This window comes from Trachurus trachurus, assembly GCF_905171665.1.
Source record: "Trachurus trachurus genome assembly, chromosome: 12".
NCBI lineage: Eukaryota > Metazoa > Chordata > Actinopteri > Carangiformes > Carangidae > Trachurus > Trachurus trachurus.
Window position 1 is genome coordinate 17,374,839 of NC_139908.1, and position 28,000 is coordinate 17,402,838.

At 41.6% G+C, this 28,000-nt stretch overlaps 1 protein-coding gene across 1 annotated transcript; it reads right to left on the reverse strand.

Moving 5' to 3' along the window:
- Positions 1 to 1,842: 1,842 nt before the first annotated feature.
- Positions 1,843 to 28,000, reverse strand: atp2a2b (ATPase sarcoplasmic/endoplasmic reticulum Ca2+ transporting 2b). Its single transcript, XM_083984142.1, has 23 exons — positions 27,331 to 28,000; positions 26,946 to 26,963; positions 26,749 to 26,831; positions 24,398 to 24,502; positions 21,857 to 21,995; positions 12,818 to 12,898; positions 11,915 to 12,000; positions 11,185 to 11,340; positions 10,937 to 11,078; positions 10,500 to 10,666; positions 7,648 to 7,736; positions 7,195 to 7,297; positions 6,941 to 7,072; positions 6,360 to 6,479; positions 5,994 to 6,212; positions 5,767 to 5,890; positions 5,411 to 5,622; positions 5,078 to 5,298; positions 4,782 to 4,984; positions 4,401 to 4,486; positions 4,139 to 4,272; positions 3,758 to 3,875; positions 1,843 to 3,638 (listed from the first exon to the last, which is right to left on the reverse strand). The coding sequence occupies exons 1-23, from the start codon at positions 27,446 to 27,448 to the stop codon at positions 3,363 to 3,365; spliced, it is 3,132 nt and encodes a 1,043-aa protein (XP_083840268.1). The 5' UTR covers positions 27,449 to 28,000; the 3' UTR covers positions 1,843 to 3,362.

The window sequence follows — 28,000 nt, forward strand, 5'->3', positions numbered from 1 at the left end:
AATACTATATTATTTTATTTACCTGAAACCACAACCTCAGTAATGCATCTACAACCATTATTAATCTTAAATAATAATGATCGTCTCTTTACACATGGTTAATATTGTTCTTCGACCAGAAGGAGTTACCCAGGGGACCACACAGGGCCCCCTCATATTAGATCACAGTTTAACAGCAGTTTGATAAGGATACATGATAGTAATAATAATGATGTCGAGGCTATAAGAAAACAGGAGAACACTGTTGTATTGCAGGATAAACCAGTCTGTAGCCCTCGTGTTAGGACTAGTTTGTCAGAATGGCAAATGGTTCTGTGATCGGCCTACAGCGGTTAACAGGGTGGGGGTGGGAAAGGAGGGGGTTTAAAAGTCAAAACTCAAGTAGAGCACAGTCAGGTTCAGCATGAGTCACGTCCTCTTCGTCTAATATTGTGCAAATTACCCAAACCGTTACAATAAAAACAGTGATTTCCCAATATCTATGATATATCCATCTTAAAACCATCTTAATATGTCATCAGAGTATTATACATTAGAATCTATAAATACAAATTGCAAAGCCTACATACAGCTGAAACGCATGCATGATTTTTGTACACTGATGTACAGCTAAGACCATTCAACCCAGTGGTTTTTAAAGATTCTCTAAGCTACCATGAAAGTTGGAAACAAATGCTTCATGCAAGAAGGGACGTTGAGGGTGTCGAGAACTTCCCTGCACACAAAACTGGAATAGTGTTGTATTGATATAGCGTCTGCACACAGAGGTATAAGTGTGTTCATGTGTTGTGGTAGATGGGGCCAAGGACCTACTGTTTCCAGCCCAACCACTTCATATAATATACACCCTTCATGTATTTGGTCTTATTACTGTGAAAACATGTCCTCTTTTTTTTTCGTCGGTGCAAAGGTACACACACACACACACACACACACATACACACACACACGTACGCACACACTGCTGGTCGTCATGGTGTCTGAGGTGTGTGAAGGTAGAGTGAACACACATGCTGGATGGTACGATGATTCCAGCCTCTGAGCCCACTCTATAAGTTTTATGAAGCTTTTTATGAGAGCCAACCTAAAAAAAAAAGGGAGATAGAAGCTGGCATTAGTACAAAATAATTAAAAACTCGATTACGTTTCGTAAAATTGTACATTTTTCTATGTGATCAAGAGTAGGTGTCCGTTTTGTGAATATAAGCAAGTGTCAGGGTGGTGAAAAGAAGAGCACACGGTGACATTCACGATGGTGGCATGTGGTCAACATCAAGGCCAAAGTTTCTCAGGTTTTCTCTAAAGGAACGACATCCCATTATAACTCCTAGCATACTTCTAATGTGAAGATTAACATTAAAATATCTGGAGGTCAAAAGTTCTCAAAATGTAAACATAAAATTAACCAAAAACAATTCAGCTGTCCCCCTGTTATCAGATTCTAGTGCAGTGTGTGTGAAGACAAATGGATACTCACTCTAGTGACAGGGGAGCCAATGGCAGGCATTGAGGAAGAAAGCACACAGTTGTTAAGTGGAACACAAACACACAGTGCGAACAAACCCAGGCTTCACCCCGTGAAAACACATGCTTTAGACGGGGTTGTTTTTTTTCTCACACTTGGAAATTTCCATACAAAGGATGCTTTAAAGATTAGTGCTGTTGACTGTACGGGCTCTGATCCAACACGTTATCCACTACCACACAGTACTGTGGTTTACCCAGAACCAACCAGGACCTCTAAATATTAAAGCCTGTGAGTCACACACACACAAGATCTGTTCCACTGTGTCCTGAATATCTGCTTCCCGTCATGTTGTGCCAAGAAAACTGAAGCATTCATACGTCTGAAAAGATTTTGTATTCAAGTATCATAATGCACATACAAAAACACTGGATATGAATAATGTTGATAACCATTGGCCTCAATTGTATTAAATAAAGACAGAAAACATTTTGATTCAAAGGGTTCAAGAGTGTATTTTTCCTTGAAGTAAAAAAAAACAACATTTTGGGTTCTTGTTTGCAATCCAAATTCAAGTTGGAGTATTTGTATTAGTATTTTTTCCTTCAAATTTTTTATTATTGTCCTTTGAATCAAACGCCATGGAGATGGTAATTAACATACATCATCCCCAACCAGTTCTGTCTCCAGAGCAAAACACAAATAAAGTTAATGAATGTCAATCAATACAAACAATATATATATCCTTAAAAGTGTTAGAGTGAAGAAAGTTTGTGTTCTTGGTTTTCTGCACAAGCAAATAGGGGCACACCTCAGATGTTACGCTTTAGCAAGACCATAGAGGAAAAGCATCTAGAGATGAGCAAAAACAATTCTTTTATCATATTGAGGTAGCTGTGCTCTGCCCAGTGCAGAAAAACTGGCTTATCTTCAAATCATGATAATAATAAAAAAACAAACCAAAAAAAAAACATCCATGAAGTTAATTTAAACTCTAACAATGGGGGGGTGGGGGGAGGGGATCGGGGCGGGATACACAATTAAATTAGGAATGAGAATCCACATACAGTTCATGCTTGGTCACAGGACATGCGGCTTTTGTTTTTCAGGAATTTTTTTTTTCTCTTTTGTTTAAGCGGAGCATTCAAAACGTTCACTCCCAAACCTTTCCCCCCATCTTCGTCTGCCACGTGGAGGTGGGTCCTCTCTGAAAGAGTTCTGAGTTTATACTGAAGACACAATGGTAAACATTAGAAAATAAATCAAGGCGGTCATGTCTAAGCCACGCTGGTCAAACAATTTACAGAGCCATTAAAAAAAAATTTGCATAAAATAGTGTTCATTCTCTGTACAGATCAATGAATTTCTGATATCTTAAATTTTCTTTTCACTAAGAGGGAATCTAAGCAAAACAATCTCCTGTTACTGTAGTGACATGAGACAAAAGATGTTCCCAAAATCATTAAAAATATAAACCTCAAAGGCAATATTGACAAAAAAAAAAATGGCAACAGTATATTTTTCTTTCAAACCAGCAACAAAGTCCACAGCTACAGGAGTGATGGTCTTCTAACACTCGCATTTAAAGCCTCACCCGTTCACAAAATCCTATCCCAACTCAAAACAGGTGATTTCTCAATGTTAACATTTTTATATTATTTGTTACGTTTTCATGTGTTAAAGTTGGTCCTTCTCGTACACACACGGTAGGCACGCACAAGCACACACGCTAACTCTACAAACGCGCACACACACTAGCTATGCACATGTAGGAAGGCAGAGAGGGAAGAGGGAGAGGAAAGAGTGAAGTGATGGCAGTGGGGTGGAGGGAGGTGGGAGGTGGGGAGGGGAATGGGTGGGTGGGGGGATGGAAAAGTCGAGGTTGTGCTCAAGTCAGTCAGGACCAGAACATGTCAGCCATGTTAGTGTCGGAGCTGTAGATCCAGAGGACCAGAGGGAGGGAGACGGCCACGAAGGGCCAGGAGATTCCCTCCATACATGCAGACAGGGCGCAGCCTTTGGAGCTGGCCGGCTTCTCCAGATCTTTACTACCGGGCTCCAAGTAGTTCCTGGCGGCAAACTTGAGAAACTCGTCCAGTAGAATGACAGGCAGCGAGATCTTGAGCACCATCAGCCACTGAGTCAGATTCAGAGGGGTGATCTGGAAGATGATCTGGAAAAAGCACGCAGGACAAAACGTCACGAGAGAAAAGCATGATGACACCTAAGACTCTGCGTGTCCTCATTTCACGATACTTCTTTTTTTGTGTCAAACTAAAAACTATTTCTTACAGGAAGTGGCTCCACATAGAGGATAAGGAAGTGAAGAGACATGGAAAGGCAGATGGCTCCCAGCAGCCACACGTTCTCCCAGGGAGGCATACGCAGCAGGGACTGGTTCTCTGACACACTGAGGGACAAGGACAAATACTTGTTAAGAAAGAAAAATCACTCAAGAGCCATTACATTACATACCACTACTGTATGTAGGTTAACTATTGAAGGTAAGCACCTAAATAATTGAAAAAAACAACAACAACAAAAAAAAAACAGCATGTTGTAGCACAAATCTGTCACTCAGAGCCATCTGGAAGATACTGTTTGTTTCTGCCGACAATAACGATCCTTTCTGAACATGCTGGACCTGCTGGAGGATTCCTTGCTCACACTGACCTGTTCAGGGCATTGCACATCTCAATGGTGACCAGCACAGACAGGGCCATGGTCATAGGGTAAGGGGACTCAAACACCTTACAGTCCATGTTGGCGAAGTCTGGATTCTCTGGAGCGCACTGCAGGAAGTGGCTCTGTAGGAAGTGGAAAAATGATTTGGTCAGATCACCGTTTAGTGCACACAGAGCTAGCAGCCGATGGATTTAGCTTTTTATGTGTAAAAAATGTGTTTCATTAACAGCTGCTTGGATGTAGTTCATACCAGCTGGTAGAAGGTAATCCTCGGCCCATCCTCAGCTGCAACGAACCACCAGGCAGCAGCACCCACAGTGGCAGCACCCACGTAACCTGGTGACGAAAAACATGAAAAGATGTCTGTCACACATGCACACAATTACAGATGCCCCGTTACTTCAATTTGAGAGGACAACAAACCATAATTACACGTGAGCACGCTCTTGTGACTACCTATGGTGGTAGAGTTGAGCTGACTAATTGCTAGCCGCGCTGGTTACGTGGCATCAGGACATTCAACCAGCAGTCCTACATGTTAGCTACAAGCTAAAGTTTTCAGCAAGTTATGTCCCACATGCAGCACAGACTGCCCTTTGATAATTAAGACATCAAAGTTCCCCCCTCTTACATCCAATGGCAAGGTATCTGAAGAAGAGCCACCCGGAGATGAGGGGCTCGCGAGCATTGCGTGGGGGTTTGTTCATGATGTCCAAGTCTGGCGGGTTGAAGCCCAAGGCGGTGGCAGGCAGACCATCAGTCACCAGGTTGACCCAGAGCAGCTGAACTGGGATCAGAGCTTCAGGGAACCCCAGAGCCGCAGTGAGGAATATGCTGCACACAGAGGAAGCAGGATGTTCGTCAGTGGGAGAGTGAGTTACACAGAGAACAGAGAGAGGTGTTTTTTCATAAAGCAGTCATCCTTACCAGACAACTTCGCCCACGTTTGAGGAGATGAGGTATCTGATGAACTGTTTCATGTTGTTATAAATGGCTCTGCCCTCCTCGACGGCAGCTACAATGGTGGAGAAGTTGTCGTCGGCCAGCACCATCTCTGAGGCTGTTTTGGCAACAGCTGTGCCCGAGCCCATGGCGATGCCGATCTCTGCCTTCTTTAGAGCGGGAGCGTCGTTGACTCCGTCGCCAGTCTGAGGAGAGGGTGAAAACCAGCGCAAATAACCATTATTTGTAGTGTTTTTTACATTATGAACACAAGAAATTATTCATCATTGTCTCATAAAGCATGTCCTTTTTTCCTACCATAGCTGTGATCTCATCGTAGGACTGCAGGTACTCTACGATCTTAGATTTATGCGAGGGCTCCACGCGGGCGAAGCAGCGAGCCTTGATCACGGCTTCTCTTTGCGTGGCGGGTGACAGATCGTCAAACTCTCGGCCGGTGTAAGCCATGCTGGAGACGTCGTCCTCCTCGCTGAAGATCCCAATGCGTCTGCAGATAGCCACCGCAGTCCCTAAAGTGTAGATGAGACAACATTTACTTTCCTGGAATTCGAGTGTGTGATTGAATCTTGAATGAACATTGTGCAGAAAATACAATGTTTTATTTTGCCCGGTAAAATTTCATTCTCTACGCAGCTGTGGCTCTCTCTACGTACCCTTGTTATCTCCAGTGATCATAATTACTCGGATGCCGGCGAGACGGCAGAGTCTAATAGAGGCTGCCACCTCTGCTCTGGGAGGATCCAGCATGCCCACACAGCCGACAAACGTCAGATCAGTCTGGACGATAGCAAAGAGAATAGTTGAACAAAACCACACCAGACCAAGGGGGCCCAGAAACCAACGTCACAGTCCAGCCAAATAAATCTCTCCCGGCTCTTACCTCATACTCGATAAAGCGGGTGGAGTCCTCCAGCGCCAGTTCATCTTTGCTCATGGGGTTGTCTCTGGTGGCCAGGGCCAGACAGCGCAGGGTGTCCCTGCCAGTTCCGTACTCTCTGATGACGGACATCAGTTTTTCCTTGATGCCTGGGGTCAGCGGCACCTTGTTGCTGCCCACACGGACATGTGTGCACCTGTCAATCACTCCCTCGGGAGCACCCTAAAGCAAGCAGGGAAAGGATAATGAGGGCAAATGAAATGGAAAAAGATTCTTTTGCAGAATATTTTATGTCCAACGAGAAAATATTTGAAAATGTGGCACAGTCTTGGGAGTTGCAATCCATACCACTCCTACATCATTTCCTACCTTTACAAACATCTTGCCAACAGAGGAGCGGGCTTTATTCGGGGTGCAGTACACAGACATGGACTTCCTGTCTCTGGAAAATTCCAAGGTAAACTCTTTCTTCATCAGCTGCTTGATGACCTAAAGATATGATAAAACACAACTGCAATGAGCACTCCTTTCACCATTAAAAAAAGAAGAAATGAAAAATAATGAGATCACAGTTACACAATACAAGGGGACTAGGTAACCCTTTAATTTACATGTTGCTAATTACATGATAATGTCAAGAAATAACTATTCATTGCATAGTAATGTCAAGAAATAGCCGGGCAATTTCATAATGTCATGTTTTCCATAAAGGCAAAAGATTACACATGCTTTTCATGCTTTGCTTTTTTGGGAAAAGGCCAGCATTGTTCTCCACCAAGTCCTTGCAATCAATCGAGCTATATTTCCCAACATTACTATGAAATTGACCGTTATTTCTAGGCTATTTCTAGACATTATGACGCAATTACTTGTTATTTCTTGGCTATTTCTTGACATTATTACGTAATTAGCGATCTGAAAATTACTTTCGAGTATTGGAGGTTACTTACAGAATTGCAGGCGTTGGCTCGCTCAATCTTGGACAGGCCTTTCACATCGGTATCAAACACGTTCATCTTCTCCACCAGGCACGTGAGAGCCGTCTCTGTGGCCTCACCCACCTTCTCATACACACCTTTGGTCTGGACAGAAACACACAAGCACAGAAAGTGTCAGTCTTCAAGAGAAAATGTCGTGCAAAAACATGTCAGGTGTTGCCAAGGATTATCTGCCAGGTAACATGGAAAAATGACTCTCTGCCAACCTCGTTGTAGTCCAACGAGGAGTCGTTACAGAGCGCACAGATAGAGGCCAGCTCCACCAAGGCATCATACTGGGAACACTTGACTGCTTTTCCATCCTGGTACCTAAACAACAACATACGGATGTAGAAAAGAAGGAACTAGTGAGCTGTAGGAGTTTGTTTCATTTCATTATAGAAACATGATTTACACTCTAAATGAAATATATGAGAGTATAATTTGTAAGCGTCTCTGCTCAGGTCTACAAATCATACTCTCCAGACATAAACTGTTTGGAACAAGACCCAATACAAATCCCATTATCATTGTTTTCTGTTTTTTCAGTGAAAACGAAATGCCAGAACAACCACTCCAACTGACAGCACAATTGAAATATGAGTCGTAATAATGAAATTTTTTCGGTATCATGCAGGCCTGATTCTGAGGCAAACAGGCTCAAGACACTGAATACTCACACTTCTCCATCTGGGGCATATGTAGAGCCTGTGACGCTGAATTCCTTCAGGGAACAGTGCTCACCCTCTGCACGGTCAATGATAAACATCTAGGAACACAGAAAATGGAGAGATAGTGTATTAATAGGTAATAATCGTATTAAATCCCTACTGTATCTGTGGGTAAATGCCTCCACAGGCAAACGCTGCGAGGCTGAGGGACGTTGCTTTCAGCAGGTGGCAGCAGACTACCATCCGCAAAAAAAGAACCCTTGACTTCAGGAGCATACTTGAACATAGTACTGTGTTTAACAGTGAAACGCTGAGCCAAAGCAGACACTGAGCACTCTGGTGGGGAAGGTCCATAAATGTCATGTTACAGCAAGGCAGACGCAGAGTTCCTCACGAGTACACTCAGTAGAAAAGTGAATCACTTGAAGGGGGAAATAGTTTGACCGTGAGTATACAAACCCTTAGGGTCAGGAAAGTAGTTATAGTGTGTGGTTTATTCAGGCCTTAAAAAAAATTATTCAAAAACTTCAAACTGTTTTAGTTGAGAAGCAATAGTAGAATTTGTTTATTAGCATCTTATAGGGGGAAAAAAACAATGGAGCTTTTGAGGTTAGACCACATTAAACTATAACCACAGCTGCCATGGACTGTCTGTCTTACATGTAAAGCAACACATTTGTCCAAAGTTGAGAGAATCAGGACAGAGATGCACTAGGGATGGAAATAGAAATATCTGAATAAAATAATAAAGCATAATGGCTTCTCTCCTCTCAGGCACCAGCAAGACTACAAAAGGCAGTGATGTCAGTGTAGGTCCTACAAGAAGCAGTTAGAAATTGAACCCCCCCCCCTGCATGGACATTGCAGATAGATCAAGCGTGAGTTTTTTTTTTTCCTCTATCAGTGACAGTCAAATAAGCAGGAATAGAGTCTGACTGCTTTCCAAAATGAAGCCTTTGAAAATGGCTAAACATAAAAAAACATGCAGGATGAGCAAAAGGAAGAGAAGACAGACAGCAGCGAGGGAGAGAGAATCTTTCAACACAAGGTCAGTTATGCAACTCTACTGCTGGTTCTGCTGCAAGTGACTAACTACTGCATACTGATCAGCATGCTGCCTGAGCAAGAAGGGGGAGGAGAGTGGAATGAGGAGGGAAGAAAGGAGGAGGGAAACGGCGGAGCAAGATAAAAGGCTGAGGAAGATGGTGGGACAGAGCAGGAGAGGGGAGTAGGATAAGATGAACCCAAAAAAAACATAAGAAGTGCTAATGTGCTTAGTCTAAAAGGGAATTCATGTCATTTTTAAGTCTTAGCCAGTAAACAGATGTAGTTCATATTGCCTGAAGTTATTCATGCCGATAAGGGCTGAGAAAGTAAATATAAACACACAACATGTATTTTTAAATCTTATTTAATCTCTGTCTGTGTACAACTAAATCTTTCATTATCCGTTATTAGCTATTTGGTGTCAGCGATGCTCATTGCTCAGCTAATCCCCACTGTCAGCAAGAGGCTGTCAGGGTTACTGCAGTGCTCACTGAAAGTTTACACTTACACTAAGTTCTTAGATGTCAGTAAAGTCGCAAGTCATTGCTCTTATTCCATATATGGCAACAGATTTAAGATCCTACTTATATTTGTACTTTTCTTCCTTTTTTCCCCCTCTAAGCTCGTCATTGCTAATTGTGCCGTTTTCCTGAGGAGGATGTAGTCGAGCCACACCCTGCCTCAGTGACACATGGTGTTGTTGACACCATTTTGTGGCCATGACAACTTCAATATAATTGTTCCTACAAAAAGATCACAGACCAGAAAATGTTAGAACACCCAACAATAAACGGTTGATCACTTGGTTTAATAATGATCACAATCATGGTTTCTATTGTTTGGATCAGTAATAGGAACACTGTGGTCAGATCATCAGAAATTGTCTGCTGCTTACTCAACCAAATCTAAGACAACATGAACTGTAATGATGTCCCATTTACAAAACTTATGTCAGAAAGCTCAGGACCAAGCAGAAGTACGATTACAATCATGAATAGTGGGTTATTTTGGTCTGATTACTGATTGTTTCTCAAATGACGTGACTGTTGTTATGCTTACATAATGTCATCTACTTAATATGCTGGTTGTGTTCTCTCCCCCTCGTGTTGGCAATCAGCCTACCACGAATTGTCTTCAAACTCTCTAAGGTGCAGGCTAACATTTATACACTGGTCACTACGGAACCAGTGTAAATGCTATAAGATAAGCTAACAATGTGAACATGTCAAGTGAACTGAGTGAACTGTTGAAGGTTAGTGAGCTGACTGTTTTCAACAGCAACAATACTTTGTGCAGTAAATATGAAGAATAAATGGGTAGAGGTAGGATTTTAGATTAGATTAGATTTTAGATTTTGTTAATAATGATAAATGTATCCAATCAAAATTAGATGAACAACAGCCAGGTAGAATTCCCATAGAACTGTTCATAAGAAGACTGAAAGAGAGCTGGCAGACAACATGTTTGTGGTTTCAACAAACTGTCAAGGGTTGGTGAAGAGGTATTGACAAGATCTTCTTTCTAGATGAAATGTTCTTTAACATTACATCTTAGTTTAATATACTGAAGCTTAAAAATTATTTATTAACATCTAACTTTAAATGTAGATTTCTGACTAGTTACCTCCACAGGCTATGACTCTCAAAGGTAGCGAGCGAGTCTGCCTCCTTCAAAAACTATTTCAATCAAACGTGCAATTTATTCTGCATCTAGACTGCAGCGTGTCGGTATGTATTATTAACCAATACATGAGATCCACAAAATGAAAAGTTTCTGGTTTCGTCTGCCTCGGCTGCTGTTGACCGCTCTCTTACCCTGCACACAGACATCTGATTGGTGGTCAGGGTGCCGGTCTTGTCAGAGCAGATGACAGATGTGCAGCCAAGGGTCTCCACGGAGGGTAGACTGCGGACAATGGCGTTCTTCTTGGCCATGCGGCGTGTCCCTAACGCCAGGCAAGTAGTGATGACAGCAGGCAGACCTGGAGAGACAGAGCAACATAAACAGAGAGGAGAGGGGGGGATTACGACATACGTGAGAGAGATAAATGGCTTGAGAAAAATGGAGACGTCAATTTGTACTCATTTACTCAAGCGGTGAAATGACTATCCTTCACCTCAGTTGCATGAAGTATTGAAAAACAGACCAGATTATAGGATTTTCCAACCAACTGTTCCAGCAGTCTGAATAGCAGCACACTACTGGAGCCTCTCAGCACAAACAGCATGTCATGCACATATCTGCAGCTTACCCTCAGGGATAGCAGCGACTGCCAGAGCCACAGCGATCTTGAAGTAGTAGACGGCGCCTCGGATCCAGGAGCCTCCGTGGACGGGATCGTTGAAATGTCCAATATTGATGAGCCACACAGCAATGCAGATCAGTGTAATAACCTTGAATCAAACAACATTAGTTCAACTTTAAAAACTTATCACAAGTTAATGTGTTTAAGAATATTCTAAAGTACAAAAAGGAAAAAGAGAGAACTTCACAAATAACCTTAGACAACTGCTGCCCAAATTCATCCAGCTTTTGCTGCAGCGGTGTGCGCTCCTGCTCTGTTGCTGCCATCTCGTCTCGGATTTTGCCGATCTCCGTGTTGCCACCTGTGGCCACCACCACACCGACGGCCTTACCAGCTGCGATGTTGGTGCCCTGTGAAGGAGCAGTTAAAGAAGGCAGTTGAGAACAACAGCTTCTGGGCATATGGGTTAAACTAGTTAAACAACTTTTCTGACATGTGTCACGAAGGACATACAAATGGGGGGCTGAACATACAGAAAGAACCAAGAATTTACAGTATCAACACTTTCCTAAATTAATTGTAGTGAAGTGAGAGTGGCTATGGCAATGTTTTTTTTTTTTTTATTTCTGCCTGGAAGCAATGAGAACATTTCTTTTGTGGAAGAAGGTGAACATAACACAAAACTTGCTGAGGACTCTTCATCAGTCCAGTAGTAAGCAGAACAGCTTAGTATGTTTCATTCATGTGTAAAAGGGGAGAAACCAGGGACATAACTTGATAATTCAATTTTTCCCAGAAGTGCTGTTATTTTAAAATAGAAAAAAAAATGAATGGAGGGAGGGAGGAGGATGACGACAGCAGAACATTGTTGCCATTATAGGTGTTGCCAAGCTCAGGGAAAAGATGAAAAGAGGCAAGGATTCTTTTTTCTTTTTTTAAATGTGTAAGACTGAACAGCCGAAAATGGTCCCGTGAGTCACTCACAGAGAAGAGCATGTTCTTCTTGTCCTGGTTGACAGCACGAGGGTCAGGCACCGGGTCAGTGTGTTTGATCACAGACACCGACTCTCCTGCAGGAAGGAGAAACAAAACATATGAGAGAAGGAAGCAGTGGGAGAGCAAATTGGTAGCTGTGATGCTTGGCTGACACTTTGGGCAGATGTGTGGAAAAGGCTTTGCAGCTGACTGAACAGGCCTGACAATTATCAAATGCTGCACTGCCACTGCCTTTCAAACCCCATATCTGATTGTGTGCTTCCAGTCTGTGTGTGTGTGTGCGTGTGTGTGTGTAATCATCTGTGAGAGGTCTGCGCTGTTCTGACAGAGTAAGGCAGGGAGCATTTGACAGGCTGTATGGCCATGAATGGGGAAAGGAAGAGGGGAGAAAAATAGCTGAAACACTAAAATATCCCATGGAATTTGCTACCAATTAAGGCAGCAGAGCAAGACAAGATTTAAGGACTTGATTCGTGTAAACCTCTTCTGTTATGCATTATCCACCATTCAGTGTTCTTCCCTTATTTTCCACCTACCTCGCTGCCCTATCATTCATCCATATATTCACATAATTCATTTTGCTTTCCTGTCATCCATATCATACACTTCCCCTTGTTCAAGTATTATCTGTCTGAGCAGCCATGACTGCAGGTTATAATGAAGGCAGTGCATCAAAAGGGATCAAAAGGGAGCAGAAAGTACTTATTCTTATTTTCCTGCTGATCAGGAGAAGTCAGGTGTTTGTAGAGGGAGACCAACAAATAATGTCCAAGTAATACGTGCCTACTCATCAAAGCTATAAAAGAAAAGCTCCAAGGAGAGTATTATGCAAAACATACAGTGAGCACGCAGACGCTCACAGAGACAAAGACATTTTAGAGACATATTTACCTGTAAGGATTGACTGGTCTACCCTCAGTGTGGTTGACTTGATGGAAGACAGTCTGATGTCTGCGGGCACTTTATCACCAACTGTGGACAGAGACAACAGAGGAGACATGTGAGCAGGTTTTCACAACTTAAAAAAGTCATTTGTAAATGAAACGTGCCCACAGGTATTAGATACATAGTGTAACTGGATTAAGTTGATTTTGAAAGTGTACAAACAGTCGTCAAAGCAATACAAGGGTAGAGTCCTGTTATGTGAATGTCCCATGTGGAAAAAGACATCTCTAAAATTAAAGCAGCATATAATGAAAAGAGAAGACACTTAAGATAAGAACAATAAACAAATCACCACACACAGACGCTTAATTCTTGGAAATAAAATCAACTGCTGTGTTACCCCATCTCCCTATGGGAGTAATAAAATAATCAAACTCAAGTATTTGTTGGGAAGAAGCCGAGAGAGTTCAGTATCATTGAAAAATTAATGTTCCACTCATCTCCTGTATAGGACGCAAATAGATTGCTGCTCATTCTTTCCACTAACACAAGGTCTTAGCAATACCCAGTAAAACAAGTGTAAGATGTACGTAGATATATAGTAGATTCCTAACAAGAGTTTCCTTTGCAGAAAGAAGATAAGTCCCATTAAATCCAGTGACTTTTAATAGCTTTGCTGTAAAGGGGATCCTTTTGGCTCCTTTGTATGGTTTTACACGCAGCTTGGGCCTGATGTGGGAGATAAAAACTTCAGATAAGGAACCTCTCAGCTCTGCTTTGATTAAATAAATAAGTATTTCAAAGTCAAACCATATTCTGCACTTAGATTCACATCTGCTTTCGAATTATATTTTTCTTTCAATTACAAAGTACTTTCATAAAATCTAAGATCCATAATAAAGAATTAGAACACACTTGTTATTATTATGATACTGTACTGTTACAGTAAGACGATGGATCAGCTATGGGTCCATATCATAGCACTTAAAAATGATGTGTGATGTTTTAATGAAATTCTAAAGCACAATGGAAAATGTAATCATAGCATTATAATGAAATGTGACTTTGAGCTTAGAGTAAGACATCACACAGCTTGAAACGGTGACGGCAAAAGCAATATAAAGCAATGACCCAGAGGCTCTTAAGAGATCCCTCTATGGACAGTGGTGACAGACATGTAAACCAAGCCATGGGCCTCTGCGGTGCCCTTCTGAGTAGAGAGTGAGAGATGGGGGAGAAGGAGAGAAGAGAATGAGAAGAGAGATCGGATGAGTCCTGCAAAACACACAGCCAAAAATGGGAAAACTATTTTGATCAGTTGCAAACATGTACGGTTGGAGTTGGGGGAGGGGGGACTGATAAAAAAAAAGAAAAAAGAAGAAAAAATTATAGCTGCTGCGCAGCGATGGGTCGGGTCCGGGCTACTTTTGGGCAAATTTAGGCAATTCTGAGCAACAAACAGGAGAATAGGAAGACAAGACAGTTGACCTTGTAACGTTCAGTTTGCATCAGTTGAGGATTGAACCCACAACCTCGGGAACCAAAGACCGTTGTCTATCGCACTGAGCTAATTGACAAGTGGCAGATCAACAGTGGCTTCACAAATTGAGTAAGCCATTCACTGTCGTGTAGGCAGATTTGAAACCACAGTAAAAAGAAAAATCAGTTTTTGAGGTAAAATAATGATATTTGTCAAACATCTACTATGAGTCTAAGATGTTCGGAGCCTTCGCGCATGGACCAGTCCAAGCTATTTGTTTTTTTTTTTAATTTAGAGGCTTGCTGTGAGGCCACCATTAGGACAATTGTCTTGTGTTTCATATTGAGGTCAACTGACATTTTGATCTGTCCTCATCACCATCACCCTTACTGGGTCTCAAACTCACAACCTCTGACACCAAGAACCAGCTCCTAACTTGCTGAGCTAATTGGCTGGTAGTGAGACCTGCTGTGTAGCTTCATTTATCCACTCAGGGAGTCAGTGCCCAGGCAGCTGTTGTCAAGGCAGATTTCAGAAAGTCAGAAATTCTATTATCCAAACAAAAATCTGTTAATAGGCTACATAAATTGCATTTAGACAGCAAAACAGCTTAAGGACATGTGACATTTTGATCCGTCATCATCATCATCATCATCACCCTTGCTGGGTCTCGAACTCACAATCTCTGACACCAAGAACCAGCTCCTAACTCACTGAGCTAATTGACTGGTAGTGAGACCTGCTGTGTAGCTTCATTTATCCACTCAGGTGAGCCAGTGCCCGGGCAGCTGTTGTGATGAAATGGTCAAAATGTCAATAATTCAGTTATCTAAACAAAAATCTGATAATACATAAATTGCATCTTGACAGCATGGAAATGTTGGTGATTTGTTTTTAATGATAAGTGTTTTGCTTCATAAGAGAAAATATGATGTTTAAAAATTCCACACTCACATTGACTGCAGTTGTTCCCATGAGAGCAGAATTCAAAATGTTCTCAAAAATTCAGTTTTTGAGTTAAAATTCTGATATTTGCCAAACTTCATCAACCATGACTCCAGAATATTGTCATTTTTTTTCAGGAAGATTGAAAATGTATTTATCAAGAATTTGATGGTATATGTTTACAGTACTGTTTGCAGTCAAACGTTTTCATGTACTGTAGGCTCAATTTTTGCTTAATCAAAAATCCGAGAAACAAGTTTTGTGGAGGACAGTCTGGAGATGCTCTGTAGCAAGTTTGGTGTCAATTGAGCAAAAATTGTGGGAGGAGATACATTTTAAAAGTTTTACAGTTATTGAAAAAAACAGAGTGATGGACTTCATAATTTGTAATAAGTTTTAGTGGACAAAAGTTTCAGCAGTATTGAGGCGACATTGTGGTGAAGTTTCAACACTGTAGCATCTACCGTTGGTTTGGTAGGAATTTTTAAAGTTTTTAAATTTAAACGCTTATTGTGCCCCCCCTAGGAGGGGGGGGCACATGTCCTTGGAGTTGAGTGAATCTGGCATGGGACTGAACCTTTGTGCAAAGTTTGGTGAGTTTTCGCCCATGGGAAGTATGACTTCCTTGGAAGAAGAAAGAAAGAAAGAAGAAGAAGAAGAAGAAGAAGAAGAATTCCTAGGAATACAATAGTGTCCTGTCAGCTGCGCTGCCCGGACCCTAAAAAGCTTCTGTTTTAAGTAAGGAGAACCCACTTCACGTCACAAATTGAAATAGTAACAGTATGACGTGTCTTTGTATATGTTCTGTTCATTCATTCCCACCGTTATCAAGTTTTTAACGGCTTTCAGACATTACAGACACTTAAGTGAGAAGATTCTACACAAGAAACATGTAACCAACAAAGCACACTGCGTCGTTTCACACTGGACACACACCATACCAATAATCTAAAAAATGGATCTTATCACTGTAACATGTAGTAATGCTCAGAGTTCATTGTGAGTGATAATGCTTCTGGACTGTACCAGCTGGATTACCAAATATGGTTGTCCAGTTGAATAGTGGCTGTCAAAACTACTTCATCATCACCTGTCTGCCTTCAAACTACAGCCTCCACACACACACACACACACACACACACACACACACACACACACACACACACACACACACACACACAGGAGATAGGGATAGTGGAGGAGATGAACATGAGGGAGGACGCAAAGGAGACGAGGAGCTGCAGTCACTGGTGATATTAAAGAGGCAAAGCCCTGTGGGACGAGGTATCCAAGGTATCGCTAATTAGAAAACCTCATCCCTTGAAGTAATAGTGAAACACCTCCCTATTTACCACCCATCGTTGCATACAGTGCAAACAATCTGAGCATAGTTTGGCAGCAAGACAACACTAAAACTAAAGCTACATTCCTTGAAATTATAAACCTTTTACATTACAAAAAGCAAATCATACAACAGTCAGTAATAATAAGATAAGCACAAGATGCAATTTTAATACAATGCAATATTAATGCATTTGAAATTACTGATGCTATTCATCAGTGGTGCTACAAATCATTTTAGCACAACAAGCGAATTCAGTCATTTTTATAGTTATCTTCAGAAGTGTGCTGCAGGGATCAAGAATTTGCAGCTGGTCCGACTGGTAAGAGTGACGTGATCTTTCCTTTCATCTTACAGAACATGCCCTTTTTAGCTCTTATTTTTCTGGGAAAGAGTGGACAGCCTCTGGGATAGGGACCTCTCCTTCTCCCATGTGAATAAGAGACCTTATCTGTGTGTGTGTGTGTATCTGTTCCCCCGCGTGGGGGACAAATGTCAGGTTACACACACTTGAGTGATAACGCTCTGTCTGTCAGTCGGTGAAGTCGTCTTCGTACCCTGTCCAGGCCAGCGTCTTGTCTCTTCTTTTCCCTCCTCATCCTGACTGTGTGTGTAAAGCCCGAGTGATTGATGGCGTAGTCTCCATTCTTGTGATCAATCTCAGAGAATGTGAAACTGTAGAACAGACAACTATCCCATAAAATAGAGTTTGAGGTCAACTCAAAATCATAACATGGAACAGGACACCCTTAATTTTAAATTTAGACTGAGTTACTGCAGTCTAATAAAACGCCTAACAAGTCATCATGGGGGGTCTGAGTTTAGAAAAACTTCAGAGGTCTTAAGGGGGTTGTATATTTTCTCTCCCAGTGGCTGAAGCTCCCTGATGTGCTAGCATGAAAACTTCCAGCCTTCTGGGACCTTTCATAAGGTCCTGCAGCACTTTCCCACTCCTCTTATGAATGGAAAAATCCTAAGATCAAACTTAAACATACGCGACACTGTGCATGCAATGTCATTCCTGTGTATTGTTTCACTAATGGACAACACCTTGACATGTGAGAGGCCAGAGTAAAGTTGAACAGACAGGCAGAAGATGACAGATGGAGACAAACAGCACGGGTGTTGACAATACACCATCCTACACTGTTGGACATGAGAAAGGAAATGTGGCCACGTGGCCAACTGGAGCACAAATTGTTTATCAAATTGAATCTCTTCCCATTTAAAAAGTTACATCCCGTCTTGCTGTCCCCCAGGAAAGGACAAGCCCACAAGATAAATTCCAAGCCAGGAAGTACTGAGCTGATTAGTCTCACATGATGTAATACACACCTGAGTTAAACACAACCAGCAAGAGTGAATAAAGGAGAAAGGAAGAAAGTCAGGACAAGCTTTTATTCCTTGTGCACAGGATGTTTGTTGATACACGGGTCAAGGCCTTCACTTTGGCAACTCTTGAATAAGGCATTGCGAGGTAAAACAAAAGCAAGCCAAAAGAGAGCAAAGAAGCAAAGAATTGCTACTGTTGCCTCAGTGGAGTACTGGCACGGCAGTCAATTACAACCAGTAGAATCACTTTGGGGTTTTAATGAAACCTCACAATAGTCAAGAGACAGTCTATGAATGGCTCAACCAAGGGACAGTGAGTCATAATGAAGTGGGCGACACAAGCGAGAAAGTCAAGGCGTAACAGGACAAGCAGGAGAGCTAAGAACCTTCACTCTAAAAAGTGATGTGTCAAAATAAGTGGTTAAGACTCTGATAGAAAAAAACATTTTGGGGTTTTGGAAAAGTCCCTGGGGCCAGAGCACATAGCCTCCAACTCGCGCTGTAACGCATACAGCCCACATTCCCGCCGTCTCCATGACTTTTCACATAGTCGTTTTGTTTTTTTGTGTGTTTTTTCAGACAGTAATAGGCCGACAACAACCACTATTGCATCTTCCTGTTCGCCCGCCATGTTTGTTTACACTGAAGTCACGTTTGACCACAGCAGATTTGGAATATTGAGCGTGAAGAACCTGATACTGCTGAAGATCAGTTAGTGTGGTGTGCTCCGTAGTGCACATCATACACACACTATAAGATCAGAAGAGAGAGATCTTGTGCGATCTGTCTTTTGTTATCATAAAGTGTGTGGTCTCCAAATCTGTGAAGGTTTGAAGAATGTGTGCCAGGCCAGCCTTAAGCAGAGCAACCCTTTCAGACATTCACTGTTCTATAGTGTATGTCGTTTTCTAACTATATTTGATGCTGATGCAACTTCTACATTACCTGACAAAAATGGTGGAGACTAGAGTGGATGAATTCTATTCAGATGATGAAAAATATCCTTCCCACCCATAGGCCGATAAATTCAATAATGCCAGTCAAAGCATGTTTCTTTTGGCATTAATGAAGCAGTGCCTTATCCAACAGAAGTAGCCCACTTCCCCTACAACAGCTACAGGAAACCCTGACATCATTCTTTTTTGACTGATCCTATCTTCGATCAAAAAAGCAAGTGGAAACCAAGTGGAACAACCGTGAATAAGACAGAAAAATGATTTCACATGATCTTCTTGTATTTGGGACACCTCCTAGTCGGCTCAAAGTGTATAATTAGCAAGAAGATGCATCAGTCTAGTCAGAGCCATGGATATTTAAAACACAAAAAGCAAACCAATTCTTTTCCCATTGCCATTTTTCTTGCGTATCATGTTAAATGTCACAAACACACCAGAAAACAAGGTTAACGACAAATATAAAGCAGAACAGATGCCAGTAATTAAGGTTTCCTTTTATAGTTTTTAATGCCAGCTGAACAAAGTTTGAGTGCTGTTTGATTTGCATTGAATGTGTAAAAAAAAAAAACTGAAACAACAATAACCAGCCCGTGACGACTTTTGAGTCATTTGGTCTGGGAATTAATATGATATGCGACTGTCAAAATGTAGCATAGTTAAAATGTCCATATATAAGCTACTGTGACATTGCAGTGATGAGTTTTCTAAACCTTTGCTGCCCGTCGATAGTTTGTGAACAGGAACTCCTGCCTGAAGTAAAACAGCCCTGTGTCCTGCGCTGACTTGCTAGTAAAACTCTATCAGCATCAAAGTGGTTTTGCTTTACATTTAATATGGGAATTAGGCTGCTGAAGTCGATTTCAACAAGATATGACATTTAACTAATACAGAATTAGAAAGCACCATGACATCTAATTTAAACTAGATGACCAGTTGCTACAGATGGCCACTCAGAACACTTCCACGAATACAAATGGAAGCAGGCATGTCACTTGATACGATGCCCACAAACAGATAATACAAACCGTGGTCATTGATACCAATTTCATACTCCCCAAAACAAAACTGTTTGTGCAACACAGCCATGACACCGAAATGTGACAAGCAAATGTGTTGCAGAAGAAGATTGTTTTTCAGCCTGGAAGACAAGGGGCTGCATGTCTTCTGGATAACGGAGACAGCCGAGAGGAGGAGTGGGTACAACCTTCAGTGTGTCCAAAGATAGGACTGTGTGCATTTCACACACTCAGCACAGAGACGTCTACTAACCACTTAACGACAACCGCTCTGATGGAATATCTAAGGTGGTGACAGCAAAAATTATCAGAGCTCTACATCTAAAAGTACTTGAAGGATATAAACCACATGCCTGGTCTGACAGGACACTTTGCAGCATGCCATTACACAGCGCTCATGCTGCAACTCAACGGTTGACGGACGCATGCACACACGGATCTTTGGCTACGCAACTAGAACGATGGTAACTGCACCTGTAGATGCTGCATTTCAGTTTGTGACAGGTCCATACTGTGCGACTTTAATCTGTTCATCTCCATCTTCATTACTCATGTGCCCTCAGAGGCCCATCTATCAGCTTTATTTATGCGAACAGCTTGCTACCACAGACAGTAAATCACATGCTATAACAGTGCACATGAAGCACACCATACAGATACAGATACAGTCCAACTACAACACACTTGGTGCACTGAAAAACCCATGTAATGATGGTCGCTACAACATGCACAGTGGTGTCACTCTGAGTATAACAAAGGACAAGGTCTGAAGTGTTGAAGTGTTGAACAGTGTGACACGCAACAGTCGTACTGAGCTCCAGTCCTGTTCTTGAGTGGAACAAGAAGAGGAGGCTTTAGTGCCTACTTGATCACTAAGATTGGAAAACTGCAGCATCAAACACTGACTGGTTCAGGTTCATGTTATTAGTGAAGTGAGAAAATAAACCCAAAAATTTTGACAAGGAAAAAAGTTGAACAGATAGAAGTCTGCCAAAAAATCTAAGTCTTTTTTTGACTAGGATGAATGAAAAATATTCCCCATTTTATTTTGTCATGCTTCAGGCCATTGTTCAGTCCAGTGCTACATTTCATTTGCAAGATCTAATATAGTAAATATTGATTTGTCATTAACTGTCTTCTGTTGGAAGCGTTACGTTTCTCCATTTTAACTTGACTTAAGTCCTGCGCTCTTTATCAAAAACAAGTTAGTATGATAATAATTAGCCTAAGAACTTCTCTAGCTCAAATTACACTGAAACATTTATTATAGAGAGTAACACATTCTGAGAGGTTAAATCCATAAACCTTTCCTTTAGTGCTGGTCAAAATTACAGATTATGAATTATGAATTTAGAGAACAGTTTTAAATCTTCTCTGTAACCCTGATTGACTAACCTTTGCTTTGAGAGGAAGATAATGGGACAATACAATACTAAACAGAGAAAGACTGAATGAAAGTCAACCAAAGAAATCTAAGAAGGATCAAAGACAGAACATGGTCATTGAGAATCAGTAAGAAAACAAGAGATGAGGAGCAGTGACGCAAAAGGAAAAAACATATGTGGCCCAGTCCAAGTTGAGGTTAGCCAAGAAATGTTCAGAAACAGAATGGACCTCTGCTCTTGTGTTGCATAACAGCTTTACTTACTATGCGCTACCATTATTCTGAAATTGTCATGGGAGTTGAACAGGATGAGAGATCAGCTGTGTGTTTAGACTGTGTAAAGAGTACGTCATAACACTTCTGATGATGTTTACAGAGCTGATGACCAATGTAATGTGTGCATCTCTGACACCAATAGCATCTGCATGTTTGATTCCATCAGTTCAAAAGGCAAAACTGATGTGGCTTCTTAAACCGATTTGGTTGTTGAGCCATTTCGTCCTGTAGTGATAACTTACATGCAAGTGAGAATATTCTGCTTTATTAAAATGAACCATGAATATGAACATGCCTACTGTTTCTCATCTTACCTGCCACCTCAACAATGTCTCCAGGCACAATGTCTCGGGCCTTGATTCTCTGGACGCTCTTCCTGTCCTGGCGGTACACTTTCCCCATCTCTGGCTCATACTCCTTGAGCGCTTCAATGGCATTTTCTGCATTTCGCTCCTGAACAGTAGAAAAGGAATTATTTTAACATGGGAACTACACTGATCTGAGGGGGGAAAAAATGGTGTTTGGTTAAGCTTAATACCATGAAATGGCCAAATTACATCTGATGCATATGACATGGTATCTTAATGCATAGACAACAATTCAACGTGGCATAGCAGCAAGGTGAATGATGAACTGCTGTTGCAGTGGTTTGTTGATGCAGTCAGATTCTTTCTAAGGAAAGTTATCTGTAAACTTTGTGAAACAACCCAACAACCTTTAAAACACTTCTGCATCTGCACATGGGGATTATGAAAACAGTCTTAATGGCAATGTTGTGTTTTACATGAATAATTCAAATTTGTTCAGGACGATCACAATGTAGAATGTGATTGTGTATTAAAAAGATGGATGTTTTTGGGACGATCGCCCACCCTGAGATGGAGACAAAGTGTCTTCTCAGATGTGTTGTTACAGCTAGAGCACAGATATTCAAAATAGCTGACGAGAGTTAACTTAGCATAATCTTTACATAAGCAAAGTGACGAATAAAAAAATAAACCAAGTGCATATCATGACACGTGTTATAGACAGTGGAGCTAATTATGTAAATATTGGGACAAACTCGAGGAACTGAACAACAGAGGACAGATTTTTGCCTTGGTTTTCTTTTCAGATATTAAAAATATTGTTTGGTCTGATGCCAACATAGGAGTTTAAAGTAAAAGTCTCGAAAGACACAAGACTACAACCGTATTCTGTTTTTCTTCCCCTTCTTGCCTGCTCAGTTCCTTCCTAAAACGCTCTTCACTTGCACTTTTCTGTTAGTGCTGACTTTTCCTTGTCTGACTGACTGCTCTCAGATTGGACATGTTTAGTGGCAGCTCCCTGCCCAGCTGGCTGGCAGGCAGGCAGGCAGCGCTCACCTAAACATGGCAAGACAGGGTAACACACCGCAGGACATCATGGTCTTTTGTAAAGGATAGCAACAGGGACACAAAGCCATTAAAATGGCTGCCAGTAAAGGTGAGAGTTTACAAGGTTAAAGGGAGCTACAGAGGACATGCTAAATTACACCTGCTTTTAATTCAGAGGGACTCATTTGAAAATGGGCAGAGTCCTGTCAGTGACCAAATCAACAGGCTTTGTTGCATTAACAATGGTGAACAAGCAGCTAGTTAACGACTCCCTATTTACACAAGCCTCACCAAGGCTGTAAACCAGCTTTTAATTTCCAAGACAATCCAGCTGAGACCCACCAAACCTACCAGATGTCTTTACTACAAGCATGGGGGTTGCTATCTAAATGAGTTTATTAGACATCAACCCTAGGAGCCACTTGAACAGGCAGAAATGCACTTTGGGTCTATGACAAGGGCAAGAAAATAGACTGAACATGCCCTACAGGCCTTGATCTTCAACGTGTGACCTCTATGTGTGTGAAATAAGCAAGAAACATCAAGTCTGACAGGCCTTTTGTGTATTTCAATGATATCTGTTTAGATATTCTTACATAAACCATGACATGATGTAACAAGACAGCCTGACATGCCAATGAATCATGTCTGACAGAAACATGCCCGTCACTGTATTGTTCATCCCATTCCCTAGTATGACATCCCAAGTCTACATCAATAGATTCTATTACAAGTAGTGCTTAGGTGCATTTATTTAGACCTGCCCTCAACAAGACACGTTTAAAGAGCTGGTGTATCTATCCATCCTAACTAACTTTGGGGTAACAGGCCTTTTTCTAGGTCATTTTGAAATTTGATCGACATGGGTGCCAGTCTAAAAAAAACACACAAGATAATTAGGTTTTTTGTGTGAGGAGTCGGGTGCCTCAATCTAGGACTGTTGCTGCCTTTGCTTCCTGCCTATAATTAAGGTGTATGTTGACAAATCAATACTGCCTCTCAAAGGGACTGACACTGTAAATCCTGGGGGGAAGCCAGGGCTCAGCGGCCGCATGTGAACAAAGAGGCGCAGAAATAACTCTTCATGAGCAGCATTCACAACAGTTGTATGTTTTGTTTTACCCTTGCAGACCAAATGTTGTCCTGCTCAGTCAAAAGGGTAAAAGCTAGGGTTCTCTGAAAAGATATGCTAATGAAAGAGGAGCCGAATATATTAAGTGGGGGGGGGGGGGGGGGTGAAGAAGGCAAGGTTGCCAGTGTGACTGTGTCTTTACCCTGAGGGTCCAATAGGATATGCGCTTTATCCTTGGCCCGAGTGAGAAACATTATATTTCAAATTACTCTGTCGTGATTTGATTACAAGCTTTTCTTTCAATGGCATTCGTTTTACCTTTCACCGAGAATCCCTGTGCTATAAAGCTTGTACTTTCTCAGCATACTTTTAGAAACAGAAGCAAAAGCTCATGCAGAGATGCATTTCTAAAGGTAACATGTATTTACCTGCCACACTCCAACAATGGCGTTTGCTATGAGAATAAGTAGGATAACAAAAGGCTCCACAAAGGCTGTAACGGTTTCTTCTCCCTCTTCAAACCAGGCCAGCACCTAAATGAACAGAGAAAATGAAAATTAGCAATGAAATATATAACAAATATCAACACTGAAATGCGAGACATGGGGAGTGTTGAGGCCTTGACTTACAGTAACGTTGGCTGCATCTCCAAAAACCAACAACAATTAATTCTCCCTTGGTGGAAAACCACACCAAGAGGTATTCACAGAGAACACTTTGAACAGTTATTAGGTAAGGTCACATAATTTTTATTGCACGAAACACCGTTCTCCTAAGTAGGGCAAAACCTTACAGGATATCGAAAACCACCACAATGTGTAACAGATAATATCAGTGTGGCCAACCACTTTACATCACCACATGAATGGAACAAACAGGAGGTAGAAAGGTCAAAGCTATTTTCAACTTGACTTGTATTAAGCAGTGTTGGATTGTTCCAGGTGGAGTTTGTCTTCGGCCTCGTCTGACATTATATCTCACTGCTTCTTGAGCAACAAGAGTAGATGTACTCTCACTTTGTAGCCTTCTCTGTAGTTCACAGACTGCGGTGCAAACACAGTATAGGGAAGCATGCCAAAGTGTAATAGATTGGAAATGAAAGCATTCTCATAATAGTTGTGTACTGTACACAATAATGTAAGCTACAGGTTTGTTTTGCTAGGAAAATTATATTCAGTCTCTTAAAGTGGTTAACACCTTCCTGGTTGGTGAACTTGTGCCAGAACCGACTTTTACGGATCTGGCATTATGATTTTGAGCACCTAACAATAAGTCATAATGAATATTAAGCCAGTCTCTGCCAGTATTGCAGAAACTGAGCCCACTGTGTTAGAAAGTCGTTTCAGAGAGACTGATGGAGTAGTAACCACTTTCGCCTCTTTTGGAATCTGTGCCAGGAGTGAATTGTGTCAAGCGAAATCCCAACGGCCCCCCCCACATCTTCTACTCCAACAACCTACTTACGCTGGGCCAATCAAACATCAAATTCAATTGTAAGAGTCTACTGAGATAAATAGTTTATAATGCTCCCATCATTTTCAAACCAAGTGAATATAAAGCCTAGATAAATATAAGCTTACAACCTCGTGAATTGAAATATTTACATTGGAATAAGTGTGACTGTCTCTCCATGTGCTTGTGTTATTAACAGCGTGTTGCTTACCATTACCACGGGCTAATAACCTTTACATCCATAGCTGGCTGTCATCGCCATGCCTCCAAAGTAGAAACATAGCCATGGGCTAGTGAACCTGACACTGTGTCACACAAATAGCACTTCACTGAAGAAAATAAACATGTTTGTTCATTTGTGAAAATGTGATGTCTTACTCTTCACAATAACAACATAAATACTGGATATGAAAGCAGAATTGAGACAGGTGCTAGGAGTTTTACCCATCTCTAGAGTGCAATGGCAAATTGACATTAGGAAACTCAATCATCAGAGAGATATATGAACTCCTCAGATGTCTGTCACTTTCCCTCTTTAGCAGCCAAACACATACCTCAACACTCATTTGGACCATAGGCCACACAAACATTGACCATGCTGAACAAGTGGCACAACAATCTGTCGACAGTGTCACACCATGTCAGCATTTTTTTAAACTGTGGACTTTACTACTATTGACATGTTAATAGAATCTCTATGATTTAAAAGATTTAAGATGTGCTTCAACAGCAAAAGCAGTAATGCACCAACTTGGAAAAATAAAACATTAAAATAGAATCATAAAAAAAGTTCATCTGCGTTGTGTCAGACAGGTTCTGGGCGCCTGGCTCCTCCGCTTTACAGCATTCTTGCTAAGCTGCAATCTGCACTGAATCAATCAGAAAAGGACTATATACACTTTGTAGGCTGACAGAGCTATACCAAGAAAATAAAAACCTGCACTGGACTCATCACTATGAGGTTGAAATGATTGGTGAGGGGGGATAACGTTAAACAATGTTTAAACAGCAGAGAGCCAAGGGTGGCTATTTTCTCCTTCCACACTGAAGGAAATTAAGGAGAATCTTCTGTTTATGTCAGCGTGAATTGCCCTCTCCTTACAACAAGACTAAAATTCTTGCACACTATCTACATTCAAGTTATCTTGAGTTGCATTTTCAATGCACCACCCTGTATCCAAGTGTGACACCGTGCTCAGACTTTTATTACTACTGATCTAGATAGCATGGTGAAGGAAGTATAGCCCTTGGGTATTTTCTTTTTAAACCAGAAGTAGCTTTATCTCTTGTATTTGAGCAGTGACTGAACAAATGGAAGTATACTTACAAAAGATATGCAGGCAGCAAGTAAAAGGATCCTCACAAGCAAGTCTTCAAATTGCTCAATGACCAGTTCCCAGAGAGATTTACCTAGAAAACAAGAGATTCATTCATTCAATCAATTACAGGAATGTAAGCTGTATCAGAGATTCAACACATGAACAGGTAACTCTTGCATAAAAAAAAATACAATAGTCCACTCACCCTCCTCAGCTGGCAGTTCTGCAGATCATTCCATCCACACCACAACCAAAAGAGAAATGGAGAAGCAGTTAGTCATGTCATGTAGGCTATGTCTTCATGTAAAATATCCGCATGTAGCAGTATTAGCAGCTGTGAAGCCCAAATAACACAGATACATAATGTAACGGAGGGTCGTTGTGTGGACAACTGAGTCACAAAAGTGATGCTCGACAATATTTCAACACAGAGATCGTGACGTCAACAACGTTTCTCTTTTTTGCCCAGCATGTCGCCCGTTACAATCAGGAGCCTTGGCCCATTCATAGCTACATGACACCGGCGGAGGGGGAAACATACAGCTACATGTGACGTTATTTCTATTAACTGACGTGAACCAGCCACTTACCGTTTGGTCCAAATCGTTCCCGCTGTTTCTTCACTTGCTCTAAACTCAACCCCGTGCTTTCATTCACGTTAAAAAAGCTGTAAACTTCTTCAACGGTCTTTGTGTGTCCGTTGTCCATGGTGAACGGCCACTTGAGGACTCGGCTTGTTGTTTCGCCGTGCTGCGGGTCCCAACCTCACTCAACCTGTCGTGGTTATTTCCCCCCGTTTTTGGTGTCACCCCCGTGATTTAAGACAAAACAAATTACGTGAAGATATTCGACCGGCTACTCCTGTGTTGTGACTGTTGTCGGCGGCTTGTTAGGTAAAGCTCGGGGCAGCGCGGCGTGCAGGTGTCTACCGAAGAGTGGACGGATTAGCGGCTCCGGAGCTAACGGTGGCTAACGAGCTAATGCTAGCTAACGTTTACTGTTGGGCTCTGCTTGAATTCGCCGGCTGTGCTCCGCTAGCTTTCCTGCGAGACCTTTGGCAAATGATTCATATCAACCACCGCAGTCTTCAGTTAGCCGATTTAATGCCGCCCGTTTCTTCTTCTTTTAAAACGGCAGATTCCTGGCTAAACCATATCCAAATAGATTGGGTTTTTTTTAAACATGTGGCTGAGTTCAGCTCGGATCCCTTCGCCCGCTCTGCCTGTCTGTGTATTGCGGAATCACCAGCAGCGTCCTCAT

Excerpts from the sequence above, each read along its gene's own strand:
- atp2a2b (XM_083984142.1), bottom strand. The coding sequence starts at position 27,448 with ATGGACAACGGACACACAAAGACCGTTGAAGAAGTTTACAGCTTTTTT. Across the intron at positions 24,503-26,748 it reads TTGCTGCCTGCATATCTTTT|GTGCTGGCCTGGTTTGAAGA; the intron begins GTAAGTATACTT and ends CTGTTCATTTAG. Across the intron at positions 4,985-5,077 it reads AACGTGGGCGAAGTTGTCTG|CATATTCCTCACTGCGGCTC; the intron begins GTAAGGATGACT and ends CTCTGTGTGCAG.